General features: G+C 49.0%; 1 protein-coding gene across 2 annotated transcripts; it reads left to right on the top strand.

Moving 5' to 3' along the window:
* Positions 1-1,229: 1,229 nt before the first annotated feature.
* CDA (cytidine deaminase) lies at positions 1,230-23,680 on the top strand. 2 transcript variants are annotated; one of them, XR_009700410.1, is made up of 5 exons: positions 1,230-1,461; positions 11,675-11,786; positions 17,020-17,077; positions 19,029-19,305; positions 20,558-20,647. XR_009700410.1 is itself a non-coding variant. In XM_061184818.1 (4 exons), the coding sequence occupies exons 1-4, from the start codon at positions 1,308-1,310 to the stop codon at positions 20,672-20,674; spliced, it is 441 nt and encodes a 146-aa protein (XP_061040801.1). In that variant the 5' UTR covers positions 1,230-1,307; the 3' UTR covers positions 20,675-23,680. The 2 variants fall into 2 exon arrangements, 1 of the variants encoding a protein (XP_061040801.1); XM_061184818.1 differs by lacking the exon at positions 19,029-19,305 and having other exon boundaries at positions 20,558-23,680.
* The last annotated feature ends 781 nt before the right edge of the window (positions 23,681-24,461 follow it).

Below are 24,461 nucleotides of genomic sequence, written 5' to 3'. Positions count from 1 at the left end.
TGTACAGGGATAGAAGAGGCAGGAGAGCCCTCTCGCTGCTTTCTCCACCAGCCCTGCCTCAGATCCCGGAAACTGCTCTAGATGCCGAAGGTATAAATCCAGGAGGAGAGTGCAACAGAGGGGGAGGGAACCAGCTGCTTCTCTGAGGGCCAAATGTGTGGAAAGGAGGTGTGGGGAATCTGAAGGAGGGAAGGGAGGGAAGGGGAAGAGGAAACTCTACAGCTGGGTGTTTGCCTGTGTCTCCACGTAGCTGAGAGCTCCAGGCTCAGGACACACAGATGCTACACTGCAGAACCCAGAGATGTCAGCGTGCAGGGCATGGAGATGCTGCTTCATTTCCCACCTCCCCTCCCCTTCCCTTTCCCCACACCACCCATTTAAGCCCTAAGAGAAGCTGCAGATTCACTCCTGTTTGCTGGGGGTCTGGGGACATTTGGATGCCTCTGGATGCCCTAACTGGTATTCTGCCCTTCCTATGTAATCTTGGCCAGGTCACTTAATGACAAAAACCCCATTTGCATGGAATCACAAAGGATGCTCACATCATGACATCATGGGATCCTCCAACCATGCTCACTGTAACAAATTATATCTCATTCAATCCTCATTACAAACGCTACATGATACTGTTAGTGCACCCATTTTACAGATGAGAAAACTGAGGCTTAGAGAGGTGGTATTAACTTCCCAAAGTCATACAGCTAATAAATGGCAGAACTGGAATTCAAACTAGGGTCTACTAAACTCCAAAGCTGGAGCTGTTCTGTAATCCTAGAATGCAGGACAGAGATGGTCACTATCGCCACTGTACTGATGAGGAAACTGACTCAGAAAGGCAAGTCACCTGCCAACAGTTGTACATATGGGAAGTAGTGGAGCCAGGATGCAAACTCATTTCTTTTACCAGCAGCCCAATGTCTATTTTGCCAACAACAACAAAAAAAAGTGAGGCGTCCTGAGTAGATGATCTCAGAGGTTCCCTCCAGCTGAGATCACAGTGGCACCCACCCCCTGACCCTCTCACCCATCAGTGTGTCAGCAGTGGGAGTAGTCCCCAAGGGAGAGTGTGAAGCACACGTGGACACAGTGGCATCCTTCCACACTGGGACACACACCACACCCTCTGTCCCCAAACCAAGGGGGGCTCCTCTCCCTCACCTGGCCCCGCCCAGCATCCCCAGAGGCATGCACCTGGGAGACTCTCGGCAGGGACACACCCCGGGGGAGGAGCTGCTGTCGCGGTGGGGCCCAGCCCACACTGGCTGGGAGCTCCCCTTCCGCTCCTCCGCGGGCCTCAGGGGACCGACATGGCCCAGAAGAGTCCCAGCCCCGCCCTGGAGCCCGAGCACGTCCAGCGGCTGCTGCTTTCCTGCCGGGAGGCCAAGAAGTCCGCCTACTGCCCCTACAGTCGCTTCCCCGTGGGGGCCGCCCTCCTCACCGGGGACGGGAGGATCTTCTCGGGTAAGGGCGGCGCCTTGGGGTCCCCCTCCGTGGCAGCCTGGGTGGGAGGCCAGGGGAGGACAAGAAGGAAGGGCGGAAGGAGGGCACTCTCTCCCCTCTTGCCTGGGCCGCTCCTGTAACTCTGCCACTCACCCCTGCCCTGCTTGCTGTCCCAGCAGTGAGGATGAATATTCTGCTCAAATCCAGTGGCTTTCCATTCTTGGAGGACCGGGAAGCTGCGGAGAGATGGGGAAGGAAGTGGGAAGGGGAAGCAGGAAAGGGATGCCATGGACGCAGAGCATCGGCAGTCCCTGAGCTGGGAGGGAGAAGGTTAACACTTTCTGAGCCCTCCTCTATGTCTGGCACCCTACAAAGGCTTCCACTGCTACAAGGCAAGTCCTCACCGCCCACGCACTGAGCCAGGTGTTATGCCCATTTTTCAATGAAGAAACTGAGGTCCGGAGGTGACATGACTTGCTCAAGGTCACACAGGTTGCTGTGACCAGTGCTAGGGTCCCTCAAACCCTGCTTTCCTCCTGTCACCTACCATCCAGGGGGATGGCTAGGGGTGAAATCGAGGAATCCGGGGGTCACTCCTTAGTGGGGTGTGGGCCTTACAGAGGGTCTTAAGGGAAAGAAGGCAGTCAGGGTTTGGGTAACTAGCACTGAGTGCCAGCCTGGGGAGGGAGGGACAGGAATCTGAGTTGGCACTAATCTGTTCCTAAGTTCCTTTTCTTTGGTTTGCTGTTTTTATAGAAAAGCTCACTTGAACAAAAATTCAGAATTGTTTTTGCCAAGCTTAGGGACCTCCTCTTTTAGGACAGTGGGGAACAGGGCGTGGAGGTGGCAGGGAAGCCGTGCCCCTCCCCCCTCCCATTCCCACCACCGCCCTGCCCCTAGGGCAGATGAGAATTGGCCCAGAGTGATAGATGGGAAGCCCCAGCCCTGCTGCCAGGAGTCCCCCTTCCGCTTGGGCAGCAGCTAAAGGACCGGAGGCTCGCTTGTGTGCCTCTCATTGGTAACCCCACCCACACCCCTAGCAGCCCCGGGCCAGGTGTGAGCCTCTCGCCTCCACCACTGCTCAGCTGCCAGTCTGGCTGGGAGCCACACCTCCCCCTCTATAGTGGCTCCTCTGGGCTGTCCTTGATGTTCATCTTATCTCTTGTCTTTTGTGGTTCTTTCTGGTTTCACGAGTTACCTGCGTCTTAAACATCTTTGAGCGGGAGAGGTGACCTTGAGTGTGTGCTACCATGTGAAAGGACCATGACTCACGTTATCCATCTAACCTTTCCAGTCTTGCAAGGCAGTTATTATATCGGCCCTTTGCAGAGAAGGAAACTAAGGCTCCGAGAGGTTAAATGCCCAAGATCACAAGCTGAGATGGGAACCCAGAGTTCCCCTGACTCCCAAGTTTGCTTTCCTGTGGGGAATAAAGAATCTCTGAGTGTCATGTGGAAACTCAGTGCTGGCCCGGGGGCTCAGATGAGCATTAAATATTAACCACCACCTCAAACAACGTTGCAATCCACACTGCCCCGTGTCTCAGGGCCTTGAACATGCAATCAGCCATTGATTCCTTCCAGCGCTTCCATGTCCCCTCCAGATGGTGTACAGAGAGGGGCCCTCCCCATCCTTGCATTGAGTTATTCATTCAACAAATATTTGCCAAGCACCGATTATGTGCTAGGTAATGTACCAGGTGCTGGAGATACCACTGTGAGCAGAAATGACAGTCCCTGCCCCCACGGAGGTCCCCTCCTCTTGCACAGGCCATGGCTCAAAGTGGGAGCCTCAACCAATGATTGTAGGAGAGAATGGATGAAGTGAGCAGAGGTGTGGCCTATTTAAAGGGCAGAGAAGGACCTGATGTCACCGGAAAAAGGGTCATGCGGTGAGCATTTATGGAGTTCTTATGGGATGGGGTACAGGCCCTGGAGGAGTTAAAGGCTCCTGGGTTTGCATCCTGGCATTGCTGTTTCTCAGCTGTGTGACCCTGGGCAAGACCCTTCACCCTCCTGAGTCTCAGCTTACACATCTGTAAACCGAATATCACAATACCGGCCTTTCAGGATGACTGTGAACAAAGCTGGTGTTTCTGGTCTGGCGGTCCTCCCTGATTGTTGGTGCCTGTGCTGCATTAGTCATTAAAGATGTTGAATTTCACCCCCGGTTGTGAGGCTTTAAATGAGCTAATGCCTTTAAAGGAACTAAAGTGCTTAGCACAGTTTCTGGACCAAAATAAGAATATCACAAATGGCGGCTGCTTCTACTATTAAAGGGATGATGATGATGATTTGGAGGCAGTTTGTGGAGCACTTCTGAAGGCCAGGTAGAGACACTGAGATCTGATGAGGTAGCAAGTAGGGAGCCAGGAAGAGTAACAGGAACGTGGGGTTTGAGGACAATGAGTCTGACAGGTAGTCAAGGAAGACTGGGACAGAGGAAAGAGTGTCAGGGGGACAACGTCTGTCTTACTCACTGACAGCCTGTTGCCTGGCCTATAGTTAAGGTTCGTTGAATGCGTGAATGAGTGGTTTGGCCTAGGACAGTGGCAGGTGGGATGAAGAAGGAAAGATCTGAGAGGGATTGTACAGGACTAATGGACTGGGTCTAGGGTGGGCAGTATTAGAATAAAGGAAAGGAACATGGTTCTAGGATTTCCAGCCACTGAGCCCAGGGAAAGGATGAGACAGAGCTGGATTGTGCTGGGGACATGGTGGGCAGGGACCAACAGCCATATTAATAACTACAATGGATTAAGCATTCTCTAAGCACTTCTATGAAAGATCTTTTGTAATCTCACAGCCACCACATGAGAGGAGACAATGAGTGTCACATGCATTAGTCAGAGCACTTTGAGTTGCAAATGCCAGAAACCAAACAGAACCACAATGGTCAAGGGTAGATCTTGCCTCAGGGACAGCTGGATGCAGGAACTCAAATGCCACCATGCTCTTCTTTAGCCTTCTGGATGCTGGTTTCTTTCTCTTATCCTAAAGATGGGCTTTCTCCAGGCATCAGGGAACATGAGTGCAGGCATCCCTAGTTTACATTCTTACAGCCTTAAAAGCAGAGAGGAAAGATCTCTTCCCCACTAGCTCAGAGATGGAAAAATTCCAGGGAAGGGCTCTGATTGGTCCATCTCCAATCACATGCACATCCCTGGGCCAATCACTGTTGTCGTGATGGGGTAGCGTGATGGGGCCAGCTGATTCACACACATATTCCTTCTCAGTGCAGGGTGGGTGGGTCTATTACCACAAGAAGGACTGCGGAGGTGCCAAGCAGACCAAACCAAGAGGCAAACGCACATTTTACAAATGAGATAGCTGAGGATCAGTTTTATCTGCTTCCAAATTCCTTGCTCTTTCTGCTGCCCCTCGCTGCATGAGGATATGTGGATACACAGAAGGGGGCAGAGAGAGTTGTGCTGAGGAGGGGGGACAGATGGAGGGCATTTACCAGAATCCCTGGATCTCCTTACTTAGAAGGAAAGGGAGGGTAGATGGCAGTGAGGCAGGGCTTGGAGAGGAGGGACCTTGAACAACCAGAGGAAACCTGATAGGGCATCAGGGGGTGAATTAGAGACGATTAGGAGGCAGAGAGGGCACAGCTGAACTTAGACACTGAGTTTACAACTCATAGTGGGACAAGTCTGCCCAGTTCTGTGACTGTCTCCAGCTGAACAAAAGACCAGCCTCCGTGGAGTTTGCACCCTCAGAGGCAGCTGGTGTCCTGTCCAATTCAAAAGCAAGTCTGAGAGCTTTGCCGTCACAATCTCATAATAATGATCTTATTTCCTCTATTACCCCTGACCCCGGCCAGGGCCTTGTGCCCCTCGCAGCTGGGCCACCAAGATGGTAGTTAATAACTACAAAAATTACCTTCTGTCACTGCTGTGGGGAGAGCGACAGAGAGAGGAGGAGCTCACCGGGGAAGAAAGAGATGCTGGGGGAAGGGGCAGTGAGGACACAGAGAGAAGAGTTAAGATGGGATACAAGGGGGATGGGGGGGACGAAGTCAGCCCGGGGCCCCCCACGTGATGGTGGATTGCCGGGTGGGAGGGGGTGGAGGAGATTCATGGAGGACCACCCTGCAGGCATCACCCAAGGGATGGGGGAGTTTCTCTTCTACAGCTCATGCTCTTGGGGTGGTGGTCTGTCTCCCCCTTTCCTCAGAGGGATTGCAGCACTCCATATGTTTCTTTGCCATTTGGCGGGGAGGCAGGGGGAGCACTTTTCTGGATCACGTGCTATTAATTTGGGAGGAAAAAAACCATATTAAAAAACAAACAAAAAAAACGTTTAAGGATATCCTGGTTAATTGCTGAATTCGGCTTGTCTTGGCTTAACCTTTAAACCTAATCCTTCATCTGTCTTCCCCCAACCAGCCCTTGATTCCCTCCCTGGGCTCCCTTTCTCCCCCAGGACCACCCTTTGGAGCTCATAGCGTTTGACCCAACGCAGGCTCCCAGCCCCACCCATAGCACTTCTAGGTGAGTCAAAGCAGGCTTCCCTAACCAGCGTCCTCTCCTTACAGCCCTGCCCACCCTCCACGCCTCGCTCCCGCTGTGCCCCCCACCCCAGCTTCGTCCACTGGTCCTCTGCACTGTCACTCGAAAGCAGCTTATTACAAAGATGAGCTTCACTAAAATCCCTCGACTCTATAGCTGAGTTGGAATAGAATCCATTCGTGAAACTGTGCATTGCATTTGCAGCAGAGGCAGGAACATGGAGAGAGTGAAGTATTTCTTCAAGCACGCGAACGTGACAGTTCTCTAGTCCAGGGATTCTCACGTGTGGTCCCAGACCCACAGCCTCAGCACCTCCTGGGAACTTGTTAGAAGTGCCAGTTAACGGGCTCCAACCCAGAACTACTAAAGCAGGAACTCCAGGGGTGGAGCTGAGAAATCTTTAAGAAGCCCTCCAGAAGATGCCAAGGCCCGCTTGCTTGAGTGTGATGAACCCCTGCTCGAATCTTAAGATCCCTCGAAGGCAGAGCGGACGCAGAGAGGGGGACACGCTCTCCAGCAGTGCTCTCTTCTCTGAGGGACTGGGTCCCAGTCACCTCCTTGTGAACCTTTCCTGGCTGATGTCTCGATGACATCGGACTCCAGCCCTGCCTTAAGCAACAAACCTCCTCAGAACACGGCCTCACTGAAATGCCACAGAGAAAGACACTTCTTTGTATCTGTCGTGCCAGGATGTGAGTTGACTCCCTGACCCCCACCCCAGATTTACCCTCTGTAAAATGGGGTTAGAATAGGATCTGCCTTACAGAGTTGTTAAAAAGATTGACAACAGAATGCAGATAAAGTGTTCCACGAGTGCCTGGCAGATAAAAGGAGAGCAATAAAAGAAAGATTAAAAGAAAGCAATGAGGGATAATAGCACTATCATCATAGTGTTATTTCTGGTCCAATCTTATAATTATGGATTTCTAACTTGGTGCCATCCCAGCCTGTCTCTCCTGTGTGTTTCAGAGTCAGTGACGGGAACACAGGGAATGGAGTTGGTTTGCCTGTATAGAAGACGTTTTGTGCTCTGGGCTTTAGGGAAGCAAAACAAAATTGTCTGGCCTTTCAGGATCAACAGTTTATGGGTTTCCTTCCTCCCTTCCTCCTCCTCTTTTTTTTTTTTTTTTTTAGAAACAAGACTCGGAAATTACACTTGAACTTGCTAGAGGCCCCACATACAGTTATTCCTTTGCAGCTCAGAGATTTAGCACTAAAGTGGGAAATTCCACTCTTTCGATAATAAGTAACTGAGAGCCTCACTGGCCTCACTGTTTTAGGCCCTGGACATACAGCGATGTACCATATAGACAAAGTCCCTGCCCTCAGGAATTTCTACTTGGGGGGATAATGGGGGAATTAGATATTAAAGACATTCATTTCAGGAAAGTGTGAAGTGTTAAAGCAGGATAAATGGATTAAGAGGGTGGGAGGTGAGGGGGGAGGAAACAATTTTAGATAGAGTGATCAGGGAAGGCTTCTCTGAGGAGATGACCTGGGTAGAGTGAGCCATGTGCTTATAGGGGGAAGAGAGTTCCAGGCAGTTAGAACAGCCAGTGCAAAGGCCCTGTGGCAGGTATATACTTGGGGAACACCTGGAAAGCAAAAGGAGTTGAGGTCCAGGAGGTAGGCAGGTTGGCACCAGATTACGAGGGCCTCGTAGTCATGGAAAGAATTTCAAAGTTGCCTGAAGGACAGAGACAGGGCCACTGTGACACCTTGTCTGGAAGGAACAGAAGCTCAGTCATACAGGCCTACCACCACCAAAGCCTTGACTTGCATGCAATTAAGAACAGCAGCTCCAGCTGCCGAACACTTACTGTGCCAGGCTTTGTGCTCATTGCTTTACACACGCGATCTCAACTCATTCTCACTAGAGGCCTGCGAGGAAGGTGCTGTCATCTTTATTTTACAAATGAGGATGCTGAGCCTCAAGGAGGTTCAGTCCCTTTCCCAAATTCTCAGAGCCAGGAGGGCAAAGGGTCCCAGGGCAGAACAAAACCTACCGGATCTTTCTACAAAAGTCTATTTGAACAGTAGGGTATGTGAGTGCACTCCCTTCTAGAACAAACTCTCCCTCTCCTTAACTGGCCCGTTGAAGTTTTTACACACAGTAAAGGAAGAGTTCTCTATATGAGGTCATTGTGAACTTCAAAAGCAGACACAGGCAATCATCCTGAGAGTCCGGGCCCTTTGCAGTCTGGCAGTTTGCTTTAACGTCACATCAGCAAAACCCAAGATTTATGTGAATCACGTCTAATGGGAAAAGTGTCCCTGAGTCAGGGGTGAGGCAGGGGTGGGAGGGTTGCTAGACGGGAAGTGGAGTGGGGAGCAACTCTTCTGCTTCTGGGAGAGGCAGAGGTCAAATGCAGCAAGGTCACAGGTCAGCAAAGGTGGGAGGGGCAGGCAGGTATGAGCAGGCAAGGGTATGTTTAAAGGAAGTCATTTCCAGCAGGCATCAGGAACCTGGCTGGGGAGACTAGGTAGGGAGCAAGAAAGACTCATTCATTTATTCATTTAACTTTCACTGACCTAGCAGAGAGCCTGAGCATTTAGGGGCCACTTAGCCAGGCTACAGTAACTCACATGTGAATATGAACAAATGCTTTGCCAAAGTAGGCAGTCGATAAATATCAACCACGCCTTTCATGGTTGCAGCTCCCTGATGGCTCCCTGTCCTGTATCCCAACTGTATTAACTGATTTCTGTAGGGTTGCAAATGATAGGAATACTATTTTTTAAACTATTTTAGGCAAAAGGAGGGTGCATTCGTTCCTATAACTAAATGGTGGCAGAGCTGGAGTGTTTCTGGGCTTCAAGGGCAACTGGCATCAGGAGGCCAGACTCTTTTCCCTCCATCTCTCGTCTGAGTGTCCATTTCATTGCCTCCTATTGGTCTTCTCCATAAAGAAGGGAAACTAGTTGGGCCCAGGCCCAACTCCCGGTGTTAGAGAGGGACTGATGGTCCCTCACAGAGGAGAACTCTGATTGGCCTAGTGTGAGTCAGGTGCTCAACTCTGATTGGCCCAGTGTGGGTCAGGTTTCACCCAACACTTCCACTCACATCCCATTGGCTAACCCTATAGGACTACCCCAAGCTTCTAGGGAGGCTGGGAAACATCGTGTCCAGCTGGGTAGGCATGTGCCCAACTAAACTCCAATGGATTCTATTGAACGTGTGAACACTGGGAACAATTAGTCTTTGCCACGAGACCCCCTGTGGCCTGTAAGTATCTGTACATCTTTCTTCCCACACGTAGGACCCACTTATGACCTTTCTGAGGGTGACAACCCAAAGTCCACCCAGTCACTGCATCCGCTCTAAGAGCAGGATCCCTTGGTGGGGCACAGTCCCCCTTCTCAGGTCGGGTGTGGCCTTGCTAATCCCACTCTGGCCATATACAGCGTGCGTGGAGCAGGAAAGGCTAACAGTCATCAAATCTCCCATTAGGAGAACAGAACACCTGCTGGCCACCAGTCCCTGCAGTTATCAGACCTGCTGGGCAAGAAGTGTGAAAACTCCCTGCCCCGGGGTACACCTTGCCTCCCCTTTCTGCCCTGGGGGTCACCCCCTTGTCCACTGCCCACTGGGGCCCCTGGCTTTGCCCTCTGGCAGCTTCCTCCTTGACCATTATCCTCCTCAGCCATACCTCTGAAGTGGGTGTCGGAGAGAATGCTCTCCTTGGGGGCACACGGCTCTCTCAACTTACTTCTGATGGTGGAGTCTTGGGGGCCCCAGATTTCTTTAGGAATTGAACAATCACAGGCTTTTGTAGGCCAGACTTTTGGTTTCTCTGGCTATCCAAATCTATCAAAAACTTAGAAACCTTCTGGTCTGTTTGCTTCCACTTTCATACAGGAGTAGCACACCCAAAGAATCCTTTCTGTGCAATAGTTCTTAAGCCCGCCAACTCCCTTTTTTTTACTAACTGGCTTCCCTGCCCAGCCCAGCCCTGCTGCCTCATTTTAATGGTGGCTACCTTGAGGCACCCGAAACAATGACTGGGTGGAAATGACAGCCTTAATCAGATCTTTGCCACAGGGCTGACTCACATTGCTAGGTAGAAAAGTCCTAAGGGTATGTACCACGGTTTGCCTTCCAGGTTATTGCAGGGTGGGGTTTTACCAAATAATCTGCCACAGAGTAGCAAGGGCCATCAGCTTTCCATCTTGCCACATCTGTGTTTTCTTTCACATTGCCCAACTGCTAAGCCAAGGCCACATATTTTTGATTTTCTTTTTTTTTTTTGGTCAAAGCTACATCTTATTTTTAGCACAAATTTCTGTTTTAGTTAGATACAGGTTAAATTACTGTAACAAAAAGATCCCAAAATACAATGACTCATACCTGACAGAATTCTCTTTTTCTCTCACATAATGATTCAGAGTAGGCAGCTGGTCCAGGGCAAGTAGGCAACTCAACTCTCCTCCAGGAGTTGACCAGGGTCCCAGGTTCCTTCTGAGCTGTTACTCCTCCATCCCTATGAACATAAAGCACGTGGTCAAAGCTGTCCCACCCCAACCCAGCCTATGGAGGGGAAAAGAAAGGAAGTAAAGGGCAAGCAGTCTCTTTACAAAAGATGTGATCCAGACGTTTCCTACCTCATTTGGGGCCACATCCCATTAGCCAAAACTTAGTCACATGGCCATACTCTGCTGCAAGGGAGGCTGGGAAATATAGTCTCTGAGTGGCCATGTGATCAGCCATATGGGAACGGGAATCACTTGTATTACTTAAAGGAAGAAGGAGAAAATGAATACTGGGGAACAATGAATATCCTGCCTCAGGGAGAAGGGCAAGCTATGAAGAGTGACATACTGAATATGACACCCTGATGGTCAGGGGAAAGCCCCGCTCCTGTGCCCATTGGTTCATGGTCTCACCTCCCTGAAAATGCAGAGTCTGTTAGTCAGCCAGTCTGGCTATGCCAGTGCTTTGTCTCCTGGGAGCAGCCCTTGCCCATTGTCCCCAGGAACACTCCAGAGGAGCCCCTGGGGTGGAATCCCTTTGTGCAATCACAAACACCTTTTGCAAAGCTTGAGAGCTTTTGTTTGTTAGTCTGTTGGTTTTGACAGTTTTGTTTTGCAATACAACTCACAGAGAACCCTGGTTGAACTCTGACAGCTGGTATCCACACCAAAAACTTTGGAGACTTCCCTGGCGGTCCAGTGGTTAAGACTCCGCACTTCCACTGCAGGGGCCACAAGTTCAATCCCTGGTCGGGGAATTACGATCCCACATGCCGCGCCACGCTGCATGGCCAAAAATTATTTTAAAATATATATATATTTTTTTACTCAGGTGCAATCTTTGAATCAGGATCACCACCACACCCCACCCTGTGGCTTCTGTCTCTGAGACCCAGGGTGGGGGGCTCTGCTCACCTTCTTAAACCTTGGCATCTCCCTTGGCCCTGAGCTGAGCTCTGCTGGGGAGATGAGGCTGAGCTAATCTGTCCTGTGATGCTGCCCCTGCTTCCAGGCTGTGCTTCGAAATGCAGGCATCAGATACGTGATGAGAGTGGGAGATTCTTAGGAAGAACCACTGCGCCAGTGGGTCACGGAGTCTCCCAGTTCTGGTCAGGTTGCCCTCTCCTTGCCCCCACCTTGTTCCTAGTAGCGGGTCCCTTCCGGCACTGGAATGGGGCAATCCTCTTCCTCTACACATGCCACAGGAAGTGGCTCTGCTGCAAATAGCACTGGGCTCTCTTCTCTTCTCAGGGTGCAACATAGAAAACGCCTGCTACCCACTGGGCGTCTGTGCTGAACGAACTGCCATCCAGAAGGCCATCTCAGAAGGGTACAAAGAGTTCAGGGCAATTGCTATCTCCAGGTGAGTGGGAAAGGCTGCTCACAGCAATATTCATTCACCTATTCAGCCAACATCCACCACACACCAGTTACTCATCCATTCATTCATCTAACATGTGTTTATACTGCGCTTCCTATGGTGTGGGGCACTCTAGGGCTGGGCTGAGTGCTGAGGGTAGAAGATAAATAAGAAACGGACTCTGCCCTTGGTGAGCCTGAAGAGCAGGTAAACAAGCAAGACAACTCTAAGACAAAGGCAGGCGCGCTCTTGTTCTAATAATAGCGTAAAACACAACAGAATCCCTATAAGATACAATAGAAAGGCAGCATAGAAACTTAAAGCTAGAGGGACCTAAAAATCACCTAGTATAGACTTGCCTGGCCACTATACCCATTTTACAGTTGAAGAAACTGTGACCAAGAGACGATGGGCAACTTTCCTAGGAATTAGTGGAGAAGCCGGGACAGATACATATCTAGAGTCTGACTCCAGGGCTCATTGCACTGTGCCATGCTGTGCCAGGAAAGGAAACCTTCTTCCCTGCTCTTCTTGAGCTGATACTGAGATCCATCCTTCACTGTGCCAGCTCCTTCACTTGGCATCAATCACCTCTAGGTGCAAGAACCAGGATAAAAGGACAAGCTGGTGGGGTGACACCCAGGCAAACCCAGGCTACGGTCTAAACTGATCAGATTCCAGCCCAGGTTCTGGCTGAACAAGAGCACTTGTTAACTCTCTCTACAGGCCGCAGGCATAATTATCCAAGTTCCCACGTGTGTGCCCTCAAAGGGAATTCGTTGACTTCTTACTGGCCCTGGACCCAGACTCAGTGTCCTCAGGATTCAAAGCATGTGAATGGGTTCTTTTATTAATTTGGACCCCATTACGCTTCTGATTTAATGACGAATTGCTTCTGTGTGTACCGTTGCATTGTCTATGAGAGAGAGTTCTCGTAGCAAGATAACGGTGCAGGGAAAATAACTTGGGAAATTTTGAATCCACCCAGAAAGAGACTGCAAGGCTGACCAAGTGTTGGTCTTTAGGGACATCCGGGTGCATGGGTCATGGACTAGGTGTGAATGATCTCTTCATTGTGGTGGAGATGTAGGACCTTTCTGGCAGAAATGTAGGGGCTGAGAGCAAGGCCTATGGCGTCTGTGTTACAGAAACCAGCCCCCATTTCTTTTTTTTTTTTTTTTTTTTAGTATTTATTTATTTATTTATTTTTATTTGGTTGAGCCGGATCTTAGTTGCGGCAGGTGGGCTCCTTAGTTGCGGCGTGCGAACTCTTAGTTGTGGCATGCATGTGGGATCTAGTTCCCTGACCAGGGATCGAACCCAGGCCCCCTTCATTGGGAGAGTGGAGTCTCAACCACTGTGACACCAGGGAAGTCCCCCCATTTCTTTTATAAGATCCTAAATTTGGCCTCTGTCTGGCCCCCAAGGTGGTCTACATTATTGAAGGTTTTCTTCCCTGAGTAACGGAAGCCAAGGATGCACTTCTGGAGAAGGGCCTCAGCTTCCGAGAGCTCTCCCTGTGACCAAGGTCTGTCCTGGATTCCCTCCAGCTTTGGGAGGAATAAATGAGGCCGCCCTGGGAACATTTTGTGCGGACGAACAGAGATCAGGATGTGAATTACACTTTATAAAACAGGGGTGGGGGTAACTCAATTTCAAAGCTGATCCAAGAAAATAATGATATTCTGGGGAAAAGGAGGCCAAAGTCAACAAAAGGATAATGGCAAGGTGGCCCTGCTCTGTTTAGAATGTTCCAGATGAAAGGCTTTTTCTCTTGGTCATTATCTACTCTTAAAAAACATGACTGGGTTTTGCTAGTGATGATTAGCAAATGTCCTTGTTTACACAAAAACCACATTTTTCCAGCACCCAACTGCTCCTCTCCGGGTACTCAGCCTGCGCCAGCATTCCCGAGCCAGAAAAGCAGTCATTACTGCACTAATGATTTGTTAAATTGAGAGTGTGGATTTAGAGGGTGAATGGGAGGTGCCAGCTCCCTTGTTAACACTGTTGAGTGTGAACAGTCTCAGAGAGCCCCCTCGAGATCTGTAAAGTGGAAAGTGCACAGCTCAGGTGGGATTTTGCTGACAGGGAGATAAGCTTGCCCCACTGGGGTCCCAGCTGTCATCATCAAAGTCGATAGGTTTCCAGCCTGTCAAGTCTGATAAACTGGCCTCAGTGTGTGACTAAGGTCAGCACAAACCACAGGAAACTGTCAACACCCGGCACAAGGTGGAAGAGGCAAAGGGCAGCGGAGAGGGAGAAAGGGAAAAGGAGGAGAAAAGGTCCCCGTGCACCCAGGACCTTCTGAGATGCTTCTTCTCCCAAGCTTTTCATTCTTTCTCTTGGCTGGAATGTTGAGTAATGCTTAAGAGCCCAGGCTCCCGGGCTAGTGAGACCTGGTTTCAAATCCTGCTGCACTACTGACCTTGGGCACATTGCTTCAACAATCTGAGCCCAGCTCTTCTGTAAAGTGGAGGAGAGTAATGCCTACCCGTTGGGCTGTTGGGAGGACTCGGGGTATGCAATAAATTAAAACTATTGTTTTAACATTATCATTATTACTTCTGCAAGCTGCAGAACTACCAAAGGCAGAGTAGACAGATCCTGGGTTCAAATCCTGGTTACCAGCTCTGTGACCTTGGGCAGGTCACTTCACCTTTCATGACTTTTAACATGTAGATGGTAAGGGTACCTACATAGTTCCTGTCTTATAAGGTTATAAGGGGTTAAATGAGTTAATACACATATGGCCCTTAGCACAGTGCCTGGCCCAGAGAAGTGCAATGTAAGTGTAAGCCATTATTATCGGGCTGTCTCCCAGTTCTCAGAGCTCTGCTGCCAGGATGTACCATCTTGTGACTTTTGGTGGTTGAACCTGAGACCAAATCCAACATTCCAGTGGAATGCATGTTCATACCCCACCTTGAAAACCCCAATGCAGGTCACCCTCTCCAAGGGGCTGTCCCTTGGGCAGTTAGCCATGCATGTCACAAGACTGGGAAAGGAAGTGGTGAGCTTGGTAGGGGCCAGATCATACAGGGCCTTCTAGGCCATGGAAGGGAGGCTGAATTTCACTTAGAACACCTCTCCCGTGACCCTAACCACAGTCTGCCTGTAGTTATGACATTGGCACGCAGATTTTATCTCCCTTCCAGATGGCAAGGTCCCTGCAGTCAGGGATTCTCTGATTGGTCTTTGTTGCTCCCTCCCATGCTTGCCTATTACAGAGCAAACTCTGAGCCAACATGTGTGCAATGAAATAAAAAATAACAGAGTCCAGCCTCCAAAGAGCTTAAGAGAGGCTCTGGCTGCAACATCGGTCACCTGGTAACCAGATGGGTTAATTTGGCTCAGGGTGCCTCCTGGGCAGGGGTCCCCACCCTCTCACGTTCCCATGGGATCACTCTGAAGCTGAGAGTATGTTCAGAGAGGACCCACCTTTCCATGAGCAGAAGCTTTCTTTGACTGGACCTCCACATGTAAAAGGGAGTTGTCATGAGGATTAAATAAAATAGCACCCCTCCACTCTCTCTTCCCTCAGCTGCTTTATTCAATGCATAGCATCTGTCTCTGTCTCCACTCGATCATGGTTGACTGGTTGGTTGATTGGTTGGTTGGTTATCTGGCTAATCTCACTAGTCAAAAACTCCTGAGAACAGTGAATTTTACCTGGTTTGTTCACTGCTGTATCCCCAGCACTGACAGTGTCTGGCACATAGTAGGTGCTCAGTAAATAAATGTTTGTCGATTAACATGCGATAATGACTATAAAGTACTTCGGAGGATGCCTGGCACATTCTAGGCACCTATTAAACAATATGATAATTATTGGTAATACACAATAAGGTAAATTAATTATACAATAGTACATAAAGCACACAGTATGTAATAAAACTGTGTATGACAAGGTACTAAAATTATGACAGAGCTTATATATGTGAAGGAAGAGTGCCAGTGATTAGCAGAGGTGATAACAATGTGTGTATAGCATTCTAAAGTTTACCAAGGCCTTTGCACACCTGATCTCATTTTATCTTCTAAGCATTCCTACAAAGTGGATGACATTATTCCCCACATTTTTTAGGCAAAGAAATGACCCTTGCATGGGTTAAAATGACTTGGTCAAAGTCACACGTAGTTAGCAAAAGGAAGAACTGATCAAGAACCAAATTTTAAATCCTGTAATCGTCCAGAGGTATCACAGAGCTGTGGGTCTCAGAAGAGCAAGGATGATGGTGGCCACTGGCTTAACGTCTGGTGCTTCATCAGGCTTGGAGGCTCTTACAGTTTACTCTTTCTTTAAACACCATCCTTTGTCCTGCTCAGGGCTGGAGGACTGCCTTCAGGTGCCTTCACTCTCAGAGACAACCCCTGGGCTGTAAGCTTCTCTTCTCTGACTTTCTCCAATGCAGGGAGCCCAGTTTTCTCATTGACTCACATATGTCTCAGGGCCTTTGCACATACTACATCCCTTGCCTGCAACACAGAAAACCCCAGAGCTTCAGAATAGCACTCTGTTACTTCATCTCACTGAATATATGTTCTTTTTTTTTTTTTTAACATCTTTATTGGAGTATAATTGCTTTACAATGGCGTGTTAGTTTCTGCTTTATAACAAAGTTGAATATATGTTCTTGAAGGTAAAATGGTCATTCTGACACTCAGGTCATACTGAGAATTAAATGAAATAATGTCTATCAAGTGCCTGGTAAGGAGCTTGGGGCAGAGCAGGTGCTCACTAATGGTGACATATGAACTCTACACTTCCTCCAAGGACCGGGCCAAATGCCACCTACACCATAAAATATTCTCTCTCCCTCCCTAGTCAGGGAGGGTCTCCTAGTTACCATGCATTCTTACTGCATTTTGTTTGAAATGATAACTCATCTAGTTTTCTATGTCACCCACTGGGCTGAGCAATCTCCTGAAGGCCAGAGACAAATTCTCCTTAACCTTTGTGTCCCTGGGGCGTTGGTGAGAGTAAGTGCTCACTAAACGTTTACTGAACTCACTGATGAAAGGAATGGTCCTGCACATGGCCTTGTCTCTTGCAAGTGCGGAAAGCTCTGTGCGCTTCTTCTCAGCCTCTAGGACGCAGCACACCTGTGAACCAGGAACTGCCTGGTGGGATTTGACTTAATCTGCAGGCGGGCAGGACTTGGGGCCTGAATTTTAGCAATTGTCCTCTGGCCTCCGAAGAGACTGATCCGTGTTTGATTCTCTGTTTCCGCAGTAACTTGCAAGATGATTTTATCTCCCCATGTGGGGCCTGCCGGCAGGTCATGAGAGAGGTAAGCAGCTTCCCTTTCTTTCTGGAACGGATGCCTCCCTACTCTTCCCCAGGCCTTGGGAGCTGAGCCAAGCTGCCAGCGAGGAGACACAGCAACTGTCCTGTTTGCTGGGTTGGCTGACTCCTAAGGCCTTCCCAAGCTTGCATGAATCACTGGAAATTATTCTTTCATTCAACAAATACTTACTGAGTGTCTGCTCTGTGCTGGGCATTGACCTTGCTCTGGGGAGACAGCAGTGAAAAGACAGGCCAGGCGCTGCACTCACAGACTTTATAGTCTAGTGCAGGAGACAGACGAACTAGGAGGAAAATAAATCAACAGTAGAGTTTCTGGGAGGGATGAGGGCTACAGAGAAAAGAATGCAGAAAAAAGGAGTCGAGAGTGACAGAAGGGGCAGCTGACTCTAGATCAGTGTCAGAGGTCAGCAAACAACAGCCCAGGGGCAAATCCTGACTGCTGCTTGTTATTGTAAATAAAGTTTTATTGGCACGTAGGCACGCCCACTCACTCACACGTTGTCTCTGGCTGCTTTGGTCCTACCACGTGAGAGATGAGGAGTTACAACCTGGACCTTACGGCCCGCAAGGCCTAAACTTTGACTACCTGGCCCTTTATGGAAAAAAGTTTGCCAACCCCCTGCTTTAGATGGCCAGGAAGGGCCTCTCTCGGAAGACGGCATTTGAGCAGAGATATAAATAATGAGAAAAGATGAGGCAGACCGAGGTCTAGAGATTTCCAGACAGAGGAAGCAGCAAGTTTAACGCCCATATACTTGGTGAGTTGGATGAGTCGTATGAAGGACAAAGAGGCTAGAACACGGGGGCAGGGGTTGGGGGGGCTGGTGATAGGAGGTGAAGTCAGAGGGGTGGGCAGGGGCCAGACCATGCAGTAGGCCATGAATGGAGGGTATGTTTTATTCCAAGAATAAAGAGAACTGAATCGTACACTTAAAAATGGTTAAAATGATTTTACGACATTAAAACAAAAGTTGGGGGAAGAAAAGAATAAAGGGAATTCACTGGATGTTTTTAAGAAGGGACTTAAAGGATCTGATGTACTTTTTACAAAGATCTTGTTGGTGGAAGACTTCAGTTTCTTCAATCCTAAAAACAAAGGGGTGGATTTGGTCATGGCTTCTGAATCTGGGCTCAGTGAAGTTTTTGATGTATAAACGTACATTGGGGGAGGGGGGATGTCCGTGGCTTTGGTGGACTCGCAAAGGGGCCTGTGTCCTCCAGAGTCCCCAGAGGCTAAAGCCACCAGTTTAAAGAATCCTCAGGCCCTTGGGCTCTGATATGACGTCACTGGCCCCTGTAAATACAGCGTCTCATTTAATCCCCACCCCACACCTGGAGGGAAGTATGGGTCATTATCCCCATTTCTCAGAGAAGTGAAATGACCTGCTGAAGGACACGCAGCCGGTCAGTGGCGAGCTGGCATTCACGGCAGTTCAGGCTGACTGCAAAGCCCATGCTCCCCCCGGATGCCTCCCTGCCTTTACGGTCCTATAAATGGAACAAATTATTTTCGGCCCCAGTGGAGACATAATGATGCTTTGCAGAATAGGACCTGCTTGCTCCATGGGGGCTTCTGCTCTGGGAGCTGTCTGAAATGGGGGGAAGTGGGGCTTGCTTCAGTTTTGCTTTTGTGCCTTGGGGGTTTCAAAGCATCTCTCGAACATGCAAACATCTCCGTCTTCCTTCTGCTTCTTGCCAGGACTGCAAATCAGGCACAATTAGCAGAACTCATGTCCCAAATCCAGATGAAAAATGCCACCACGAAGGCACTGAATTCACAATAGGCACTTCATCTCCCCTTAGAGGGGCACGAATGTCTGCCCAGCACCATGGCATGTCCAAGGCCACATAAGGAAAGCACATCAGAATGCCAACTCCCTGACTCCCGAGGCCCTGCCTCAGTCTAATTGCTCATTGCTGTTTTCTCCAAACAGATTAGATGCTGGCAGATGAGAGAAGGGGAATGGAAAAGCTGAAGGAGGGAGAGGCAAAACTGAAACCAAAATGTAAATAATAAGAGCTGAAGCTTGGGGGCCAGGGGCCTGGCACTTAAACTCGCCTCCACTCGACTCTCACCCGTACCCTCAGGCAGAGCCCGCCAAGCAGAAAAATTTCCATCCTTAAAACATTAATTTTAAAAAGCCAGAAAAAGGAACGAAATTGGATCATTTGTAGAGACACGGATGGATCTAGAGACTGTCATAGAGTGAAGTAAGTCAGAAAAACAAATATCGTATATTAACGCATATATGTGGAACCTAGAAAAATGGTACAGATGAACCGGTTTGCAGGGCAGAAATAGACACAGATGTAGAGAACAAACGTATGGACACCAAGGGGGGAAAGTGGCGGGGGGGTGGGGTGGGGTGGGGGATGAATTGGGAGATTGGGATTGACATGTATACACTAATATCTATAAAATGGATAACTAATAAGAACCTGCTGTATAAAAAATAAATAAAATTAAATTTTAAAAAGATAATAATAAAGTAAAATAAAATAAAAAGCCAGAGACGGATTGTGCCTGGTAATAACTTGGTGATTCAGACTGAAGCGAGAACAGCAGGCGGCAAAGCTGAGCGGTCACTAGGAAACGCAAGTCATCAGTAGGAATGGCTTCCATTGATGGAGTATTTACTACGTGCCAGGCACTGCGTGCAGGCACCTCCAGGACTCAGCACTGGCCAGGCAGAGCCTCAGGCTGTTGACTCCAACTCCAGGACTCTCTCCATTACACCACAGCTGATTTAACTCTTCACCTAGGACACCTATCTTCCTGCCTAATAAGTCTTTTGTCTCTAAAACCACTTCACAGATCAAGGCACACACAGACACCCAAAGAGTTTAATCATTTGCCCCACATCACACAGCCAGCAAGTGGTAGCTCCTGTTATGTAAGAGAAAGATGGGGACACAGATTTGGGCTAAAACTCTGCTTTCCTGACGTTACCCTGCAAAACCTCAGTTTCCTCATCAGTAAGATGGGGATAATATCCCCCTCCCTCAAAGGGTAGATGGCGAAATCCTACATGTTCAATGTCAGGTGTGTGATGAGGCAGGCATGCCACCTCTCCTGGTTGTCAGGACTTACCGAGAGGCTCTAAGGGAAGCAGATATTAGTTGTTCTTTGTCACAGCAGGAGGGGATCTGGCCCCAGGGGTTAGATATGGTTCTTGTAAAGCCCTGGGTGAGTGCTTAATCAGAGAATGGAGCATTGATTGCCCATTAGCAATGTGCAAGCACTGTGCTAACTGCTTAACGTGCCATCTTTCATGGGCTCCTCCCTCAAGCTCTATGCACCAGGTATGATTATTGTCATTCCCATTTTACAGGTGAGAAAACTGAGGTACAGAGAGGCATGTTAGACAGTAAGAGGTAGAGCCAGATTCAAACCCAGGTCAGCCCTCAGCCCTCACCCTTTGGCCACACTGCTTCCCTCACACTGGCTTTGTCTCTTTTCCAGTTCGGCACTGACTGGGCTGTCTACATGACCAAGCCAGATGGCACGTACGTTGTCAGGACAGTCCAGGAGCTGCTGCCTGCCTCCTTTGGGCCCGAGGACCTGCAGAAGATCCAGTGAGGGATGGGGAACACCCACCACCTGGGAGACCCTGGGTTCCCACACGTGCTTAAGTGGACAGCCACCCAGAGAATTTCATGAAGACGGACTCACAGACCTGGGGACGCCTCCCTAGTGGTCCCCAACCCCACAGGCGCTGGGCAGAGATGACTTTTCCAAATTACACTCAAGCACTGGGGTTTCTACTGAAGTGATACAGGGTTTCACTCCAGCCTGGGCCACAGCCCCTCCTTGCAACCCTCCTTGTCCTCCCTAGGACTCAGAGCACCCCGTCCCTCTCTTCCTTCCTGTGGGCCCTCTTTCAAATTCCAGCCAAGTCTGTGCTATCCTGCTTGGTTCTGTCCTATCTAAGGTTCTATCCTGCTTGGTTCTATCCTATCTAAGGGTCTATCCTGCTCTGAGCGACTTTTCTAATTCTAAACATTACAGAACATACTGATTCGGGAGAGCACGTTTTGCTCTGTCTCCATCCTTGCTGTAGCTCTTAGGAGGGGCAGGGTGATTTGTCTTTATAGAAAGACCTGGATTCTTTCTTCCGGGAGAGGAAACGGGCACCTTGGACCTGTGTAGCTGGTGTGGAGAGCTGAGTTTTCAGGCTTCTTGCCCCTGCCTTCTCCAGATGGGAGGCCGCTGGGCTGGATCTTACTGCCAACGGCCATTTCTAGAGTCCTTCTGGGCTCAGTTAGACCGGGGCACTGGGTGCTGTCACCCCCAACTATAAAGGGGGAGGCGTGAGTTTGTCTAGACAGCACAGCAAATGTCTCTATGAGGACCTACTCTGTGTCAAGTACTTTTGCGTGGATTATTTTGTATTTAAAGTACTTGACAACTTGGCGAAGTAGCTATCTCCCCCTTCTTACAGATGAGGGCCCTGGTTGAGTAACTTGCTTTAGGACTGCAGCAAAATTCAAACCAGAATCCAGGTCCTGTAACTCCCACTGTGGTCTAGAAACAGTGCCTGCTCTTTGCCACGCGCTGTGATGTGGCAGATCTGGAATTTGAACCAGGTCTGTCTGACTCTGAGTGTTTTTTCCATTCTCCCACAGCTGACGTCTGGCTGCCTTTATTTACTGAGTCTCTTTTATATGCCAAATACTGCAGAGAGAAAGATGTATAAGAAACAGTCTCTGCCCTTGAGGAACTTGCACCCTGACAGGGAGAGAGAGGTGTAAACAGGACTAATGCACAGAAATACACACTGTGGTCCAGGCGGGTACCAAGTGCAGGGTAGGCAAGGTTGCGGGGGGCATGCTGCCTTCTGGGGAGTGAGGAGGGTCAGGGAGGGGACTGTCTGTTGGTACGATTAGGGAGGTGAGGACTGAATACGGGAAGGAGCTAGGCTGGCCCTGTAAAGGGGGCTGACAGCTCTGGGGGTCCTCTCTGGAGGAGTTGGCCTTGGGGTGAGCTTTGGTGGCTGGGGTACGAATAGGGTGTAGATTTCCTCTTTCCCAGGCAAGCAAGTTGCTGGGGGCACAGGAAGTGGACAGGTAATTCACCCCTTCCCTGGGAGTCCTTTCTACTGAGATCAGAGCATCTGCAGGGGTTACTGTCCGGTAGACTGGCTTTTCCATTACACACCCAGACCTACCTGCTGCCATCCTGGGAGCAGTAACCAGGAAATACAGGAAAGTATTTCCAACATTGCTGCGTGATGCAAAACTCCACCCTGCCTTTCTTTAGAAGCGGCTGCTGCGGCCTCCAGCACAGTCTTCTGAATGTTCTCAATAAGGAGGAGTGGAGAAAGAGAAAGAAGAAAGGAAGGTGAAAGAAAATAGGCCAAGATGTCAACATCAGTTAAACTTCTGCTTGATGGGGATCTAGATTAGTGGGTTTTTTCCTTTGTACATGTCTGTATTTTTTAAATTTCCAAAACATTTTTTTTCTATTTAACAAGAAAAAAATGGTATAGCACAATGGTTAAAAGTTTGAACTTCAGAGTTGAACAGCCTCCAAACTGTGTGGCTTTGGGCGAGCGATTTCATTGCTCTGAGTCTCAATTTCCTCATCTGTAAATCAGGGATGACAGTTCCCAGCATACAGCATTGTCGAGTGGATCAAAGGAAATAATGCCCTATTGAGAGCCCAGTGCTGGGTCCTCAGCAAACTCTTGATACATGCCACCTGTTCCTTTTATTAAGGGTGACAAATTTGGGTCCTTTGATGATGGATTTGATTTTTGCAAACAGGCTCTTACATTCATTTAACAATTGTTTATTGAGTGCCTACTGTGTTGCAGGGCTGGGACCTGACCCTGGGGATACAATAGTAAATAAGACAGATAAAATCCCTGCCCTCACAGGGTTCTGTCTACCTGTGGCAAATGACATCTAAGTGATTCTAGTACTTCATGACAAGGGTCACCCCAGGGGAAGAAAGTGCTCCAGGGGCAGGTCGCAGGAGGAGTGGAGCTTGCCTGAGAATGGGCAGAGCAGCCCTGAGGAGGGGATATTTCAGCCAGGGCACAAGAAGGGTCAGCCCGTTAGGGAATGGGGTTTGGGGAGGGTCAAAGAATGAGGACTGTCTGGAGGACGAAGCCCAGTGTTCTTATACTTCATGGAAACAGACTGGGGAAGGCAATTTGCAAAGAAGGATTCCAGAAATGATTTGAACAATGTCCCCTTGGAAGAATGACACTCATTTGGCTGCAGAGAAGCTGGGATGTTTGTTTAAAATAAAAGCACTTTCATTTTGCAGTCCTGCTGTTCTGAGGGCTGTGATTTCAGAGCAGCACGTGCTCTATTGTTCAGGGCTGTCTGTGTTTTTTAGGACTCTAAAGCTGAGTCCCAGATTCCCATGGACATATTCCAATAGAAGCATGTATATTTCTGTGGCTCTTGCCAGCTGCTGCTAATTGCTTATGTAAACTACAGGATTCTTTAGGATTTCCTTTTGGGAGGGAGAAGGGCACAACTGTGATTGACGGATGCCAGGGGTACTTTGGGTGCCTGTGTCAGAAATGAAGCCAGAAAATGCTGTTGAAGAATAAATAATGGAATGGCCTAATAAGTCTCACACACACAGTATTTTTTATACAATCATATGAGCACAGAAACAGGCGTGGAAGGAACACCTAGTCTGTTAATAGTTTTTGAGGGGGTATGGGAAGGGGAAGTTAAGGGAGGGGAAATTAAAAACCTGTTTCCTGTTCTATGACTGAACAGGAAAAAAAAAATGGCATAACGATTGTGTTAGTTACCTATTGCTGTGTAACAAATTATGCAAAAATTTAGCAGCCTGAGACAACAAAAATTTATTATCACACAGTTCCTGCAGGTCAGGACTCTGGGCTAATCTAGGTCATCTCAAGGTTTCATACAAGGCTGTAGTTAAGGTGTCAGCTGGGGCTGCAGGCTCATCCAAAGGCTCGACTGGGGAAGGATCCACTTCAGAGCTCACAGGTGTGGTTGTTGGCAGGATTCCTAGGGGCTGTTGCTGTTACCATTTAGTTCCTTGTCACGTGGACCTCTCTACAGGGCAGTTTACAACACAACAGCTGGCTTCCCTCAGAAGAAGCAAGCAAGAGAGCAAAAGAGGGAGCAAGACAGATGCCAGAGTCTTTTGGTAACCTAACCATGAAGGTGACATCCCATCACTTTTGCCAAATTCTATTCCTTAGAAGAAGTCACTAAAATCCAGCCCACAGTCAAGGGGAGGGGATTCCACAAAGCCATGGATACGGGGGACGGGGGGTGTGTGTCACTCTAAAGATGTAAAAATTGAAAATGCACATAGACAGGGAAAAAAAAGAAAACAGAAAAGTGGGTAAGGGTGGCAGGAGGACCAGAAG

The sequence above is a fragment of the Eubalaena glacialis genome, chromosome 3 (genome assembly GCF_028564815.1).
Source record: "Eubalaena glacialis isolate mEubGla1 chromosome 3, mEubGla1.1.hap2.+ XY, whole genome shotgun sequence".
NCBI lineage: Eukaryota > Metazoa > Chordata > Mammalia > Artiodactyla > Balaenidae > Eubalaena > Eubalaena glacialis.
The sequence above is the reverse complement of the archived record's forward strand: the minus strand, read 5'-3'. Positions and strand labels throughout refer to the sequence as shown.

What these genes read in the sequence shown, in the direction of transcription:
- CDA (XM_061184818.1), top strand. Translation starts at nt 1,308, where the DNA reads ATGGCCCAGAAGAGTCCCAGCCCCGCCCTGGAGCCCGAGCACGTCCAG. An exon ending in AGGGCAATTGCTATCTCCAG is followed by an intron (nt 11,787 to 17,019) that starts GTGAGTGGGAAA and finishes CTGTTTCCGCAG; the next exon opens with TAACTTGCAAGATGATTTTA. An exon ending in GCCGGCAGGTCATGAGAGAG is followed by an intron (nt 17,078 to 20,557) that starts GTAAGCAGCTTC and finishes TCTCTTTTCCAG; the next exon opens with TTCGGCACTGACTGGGCTGT.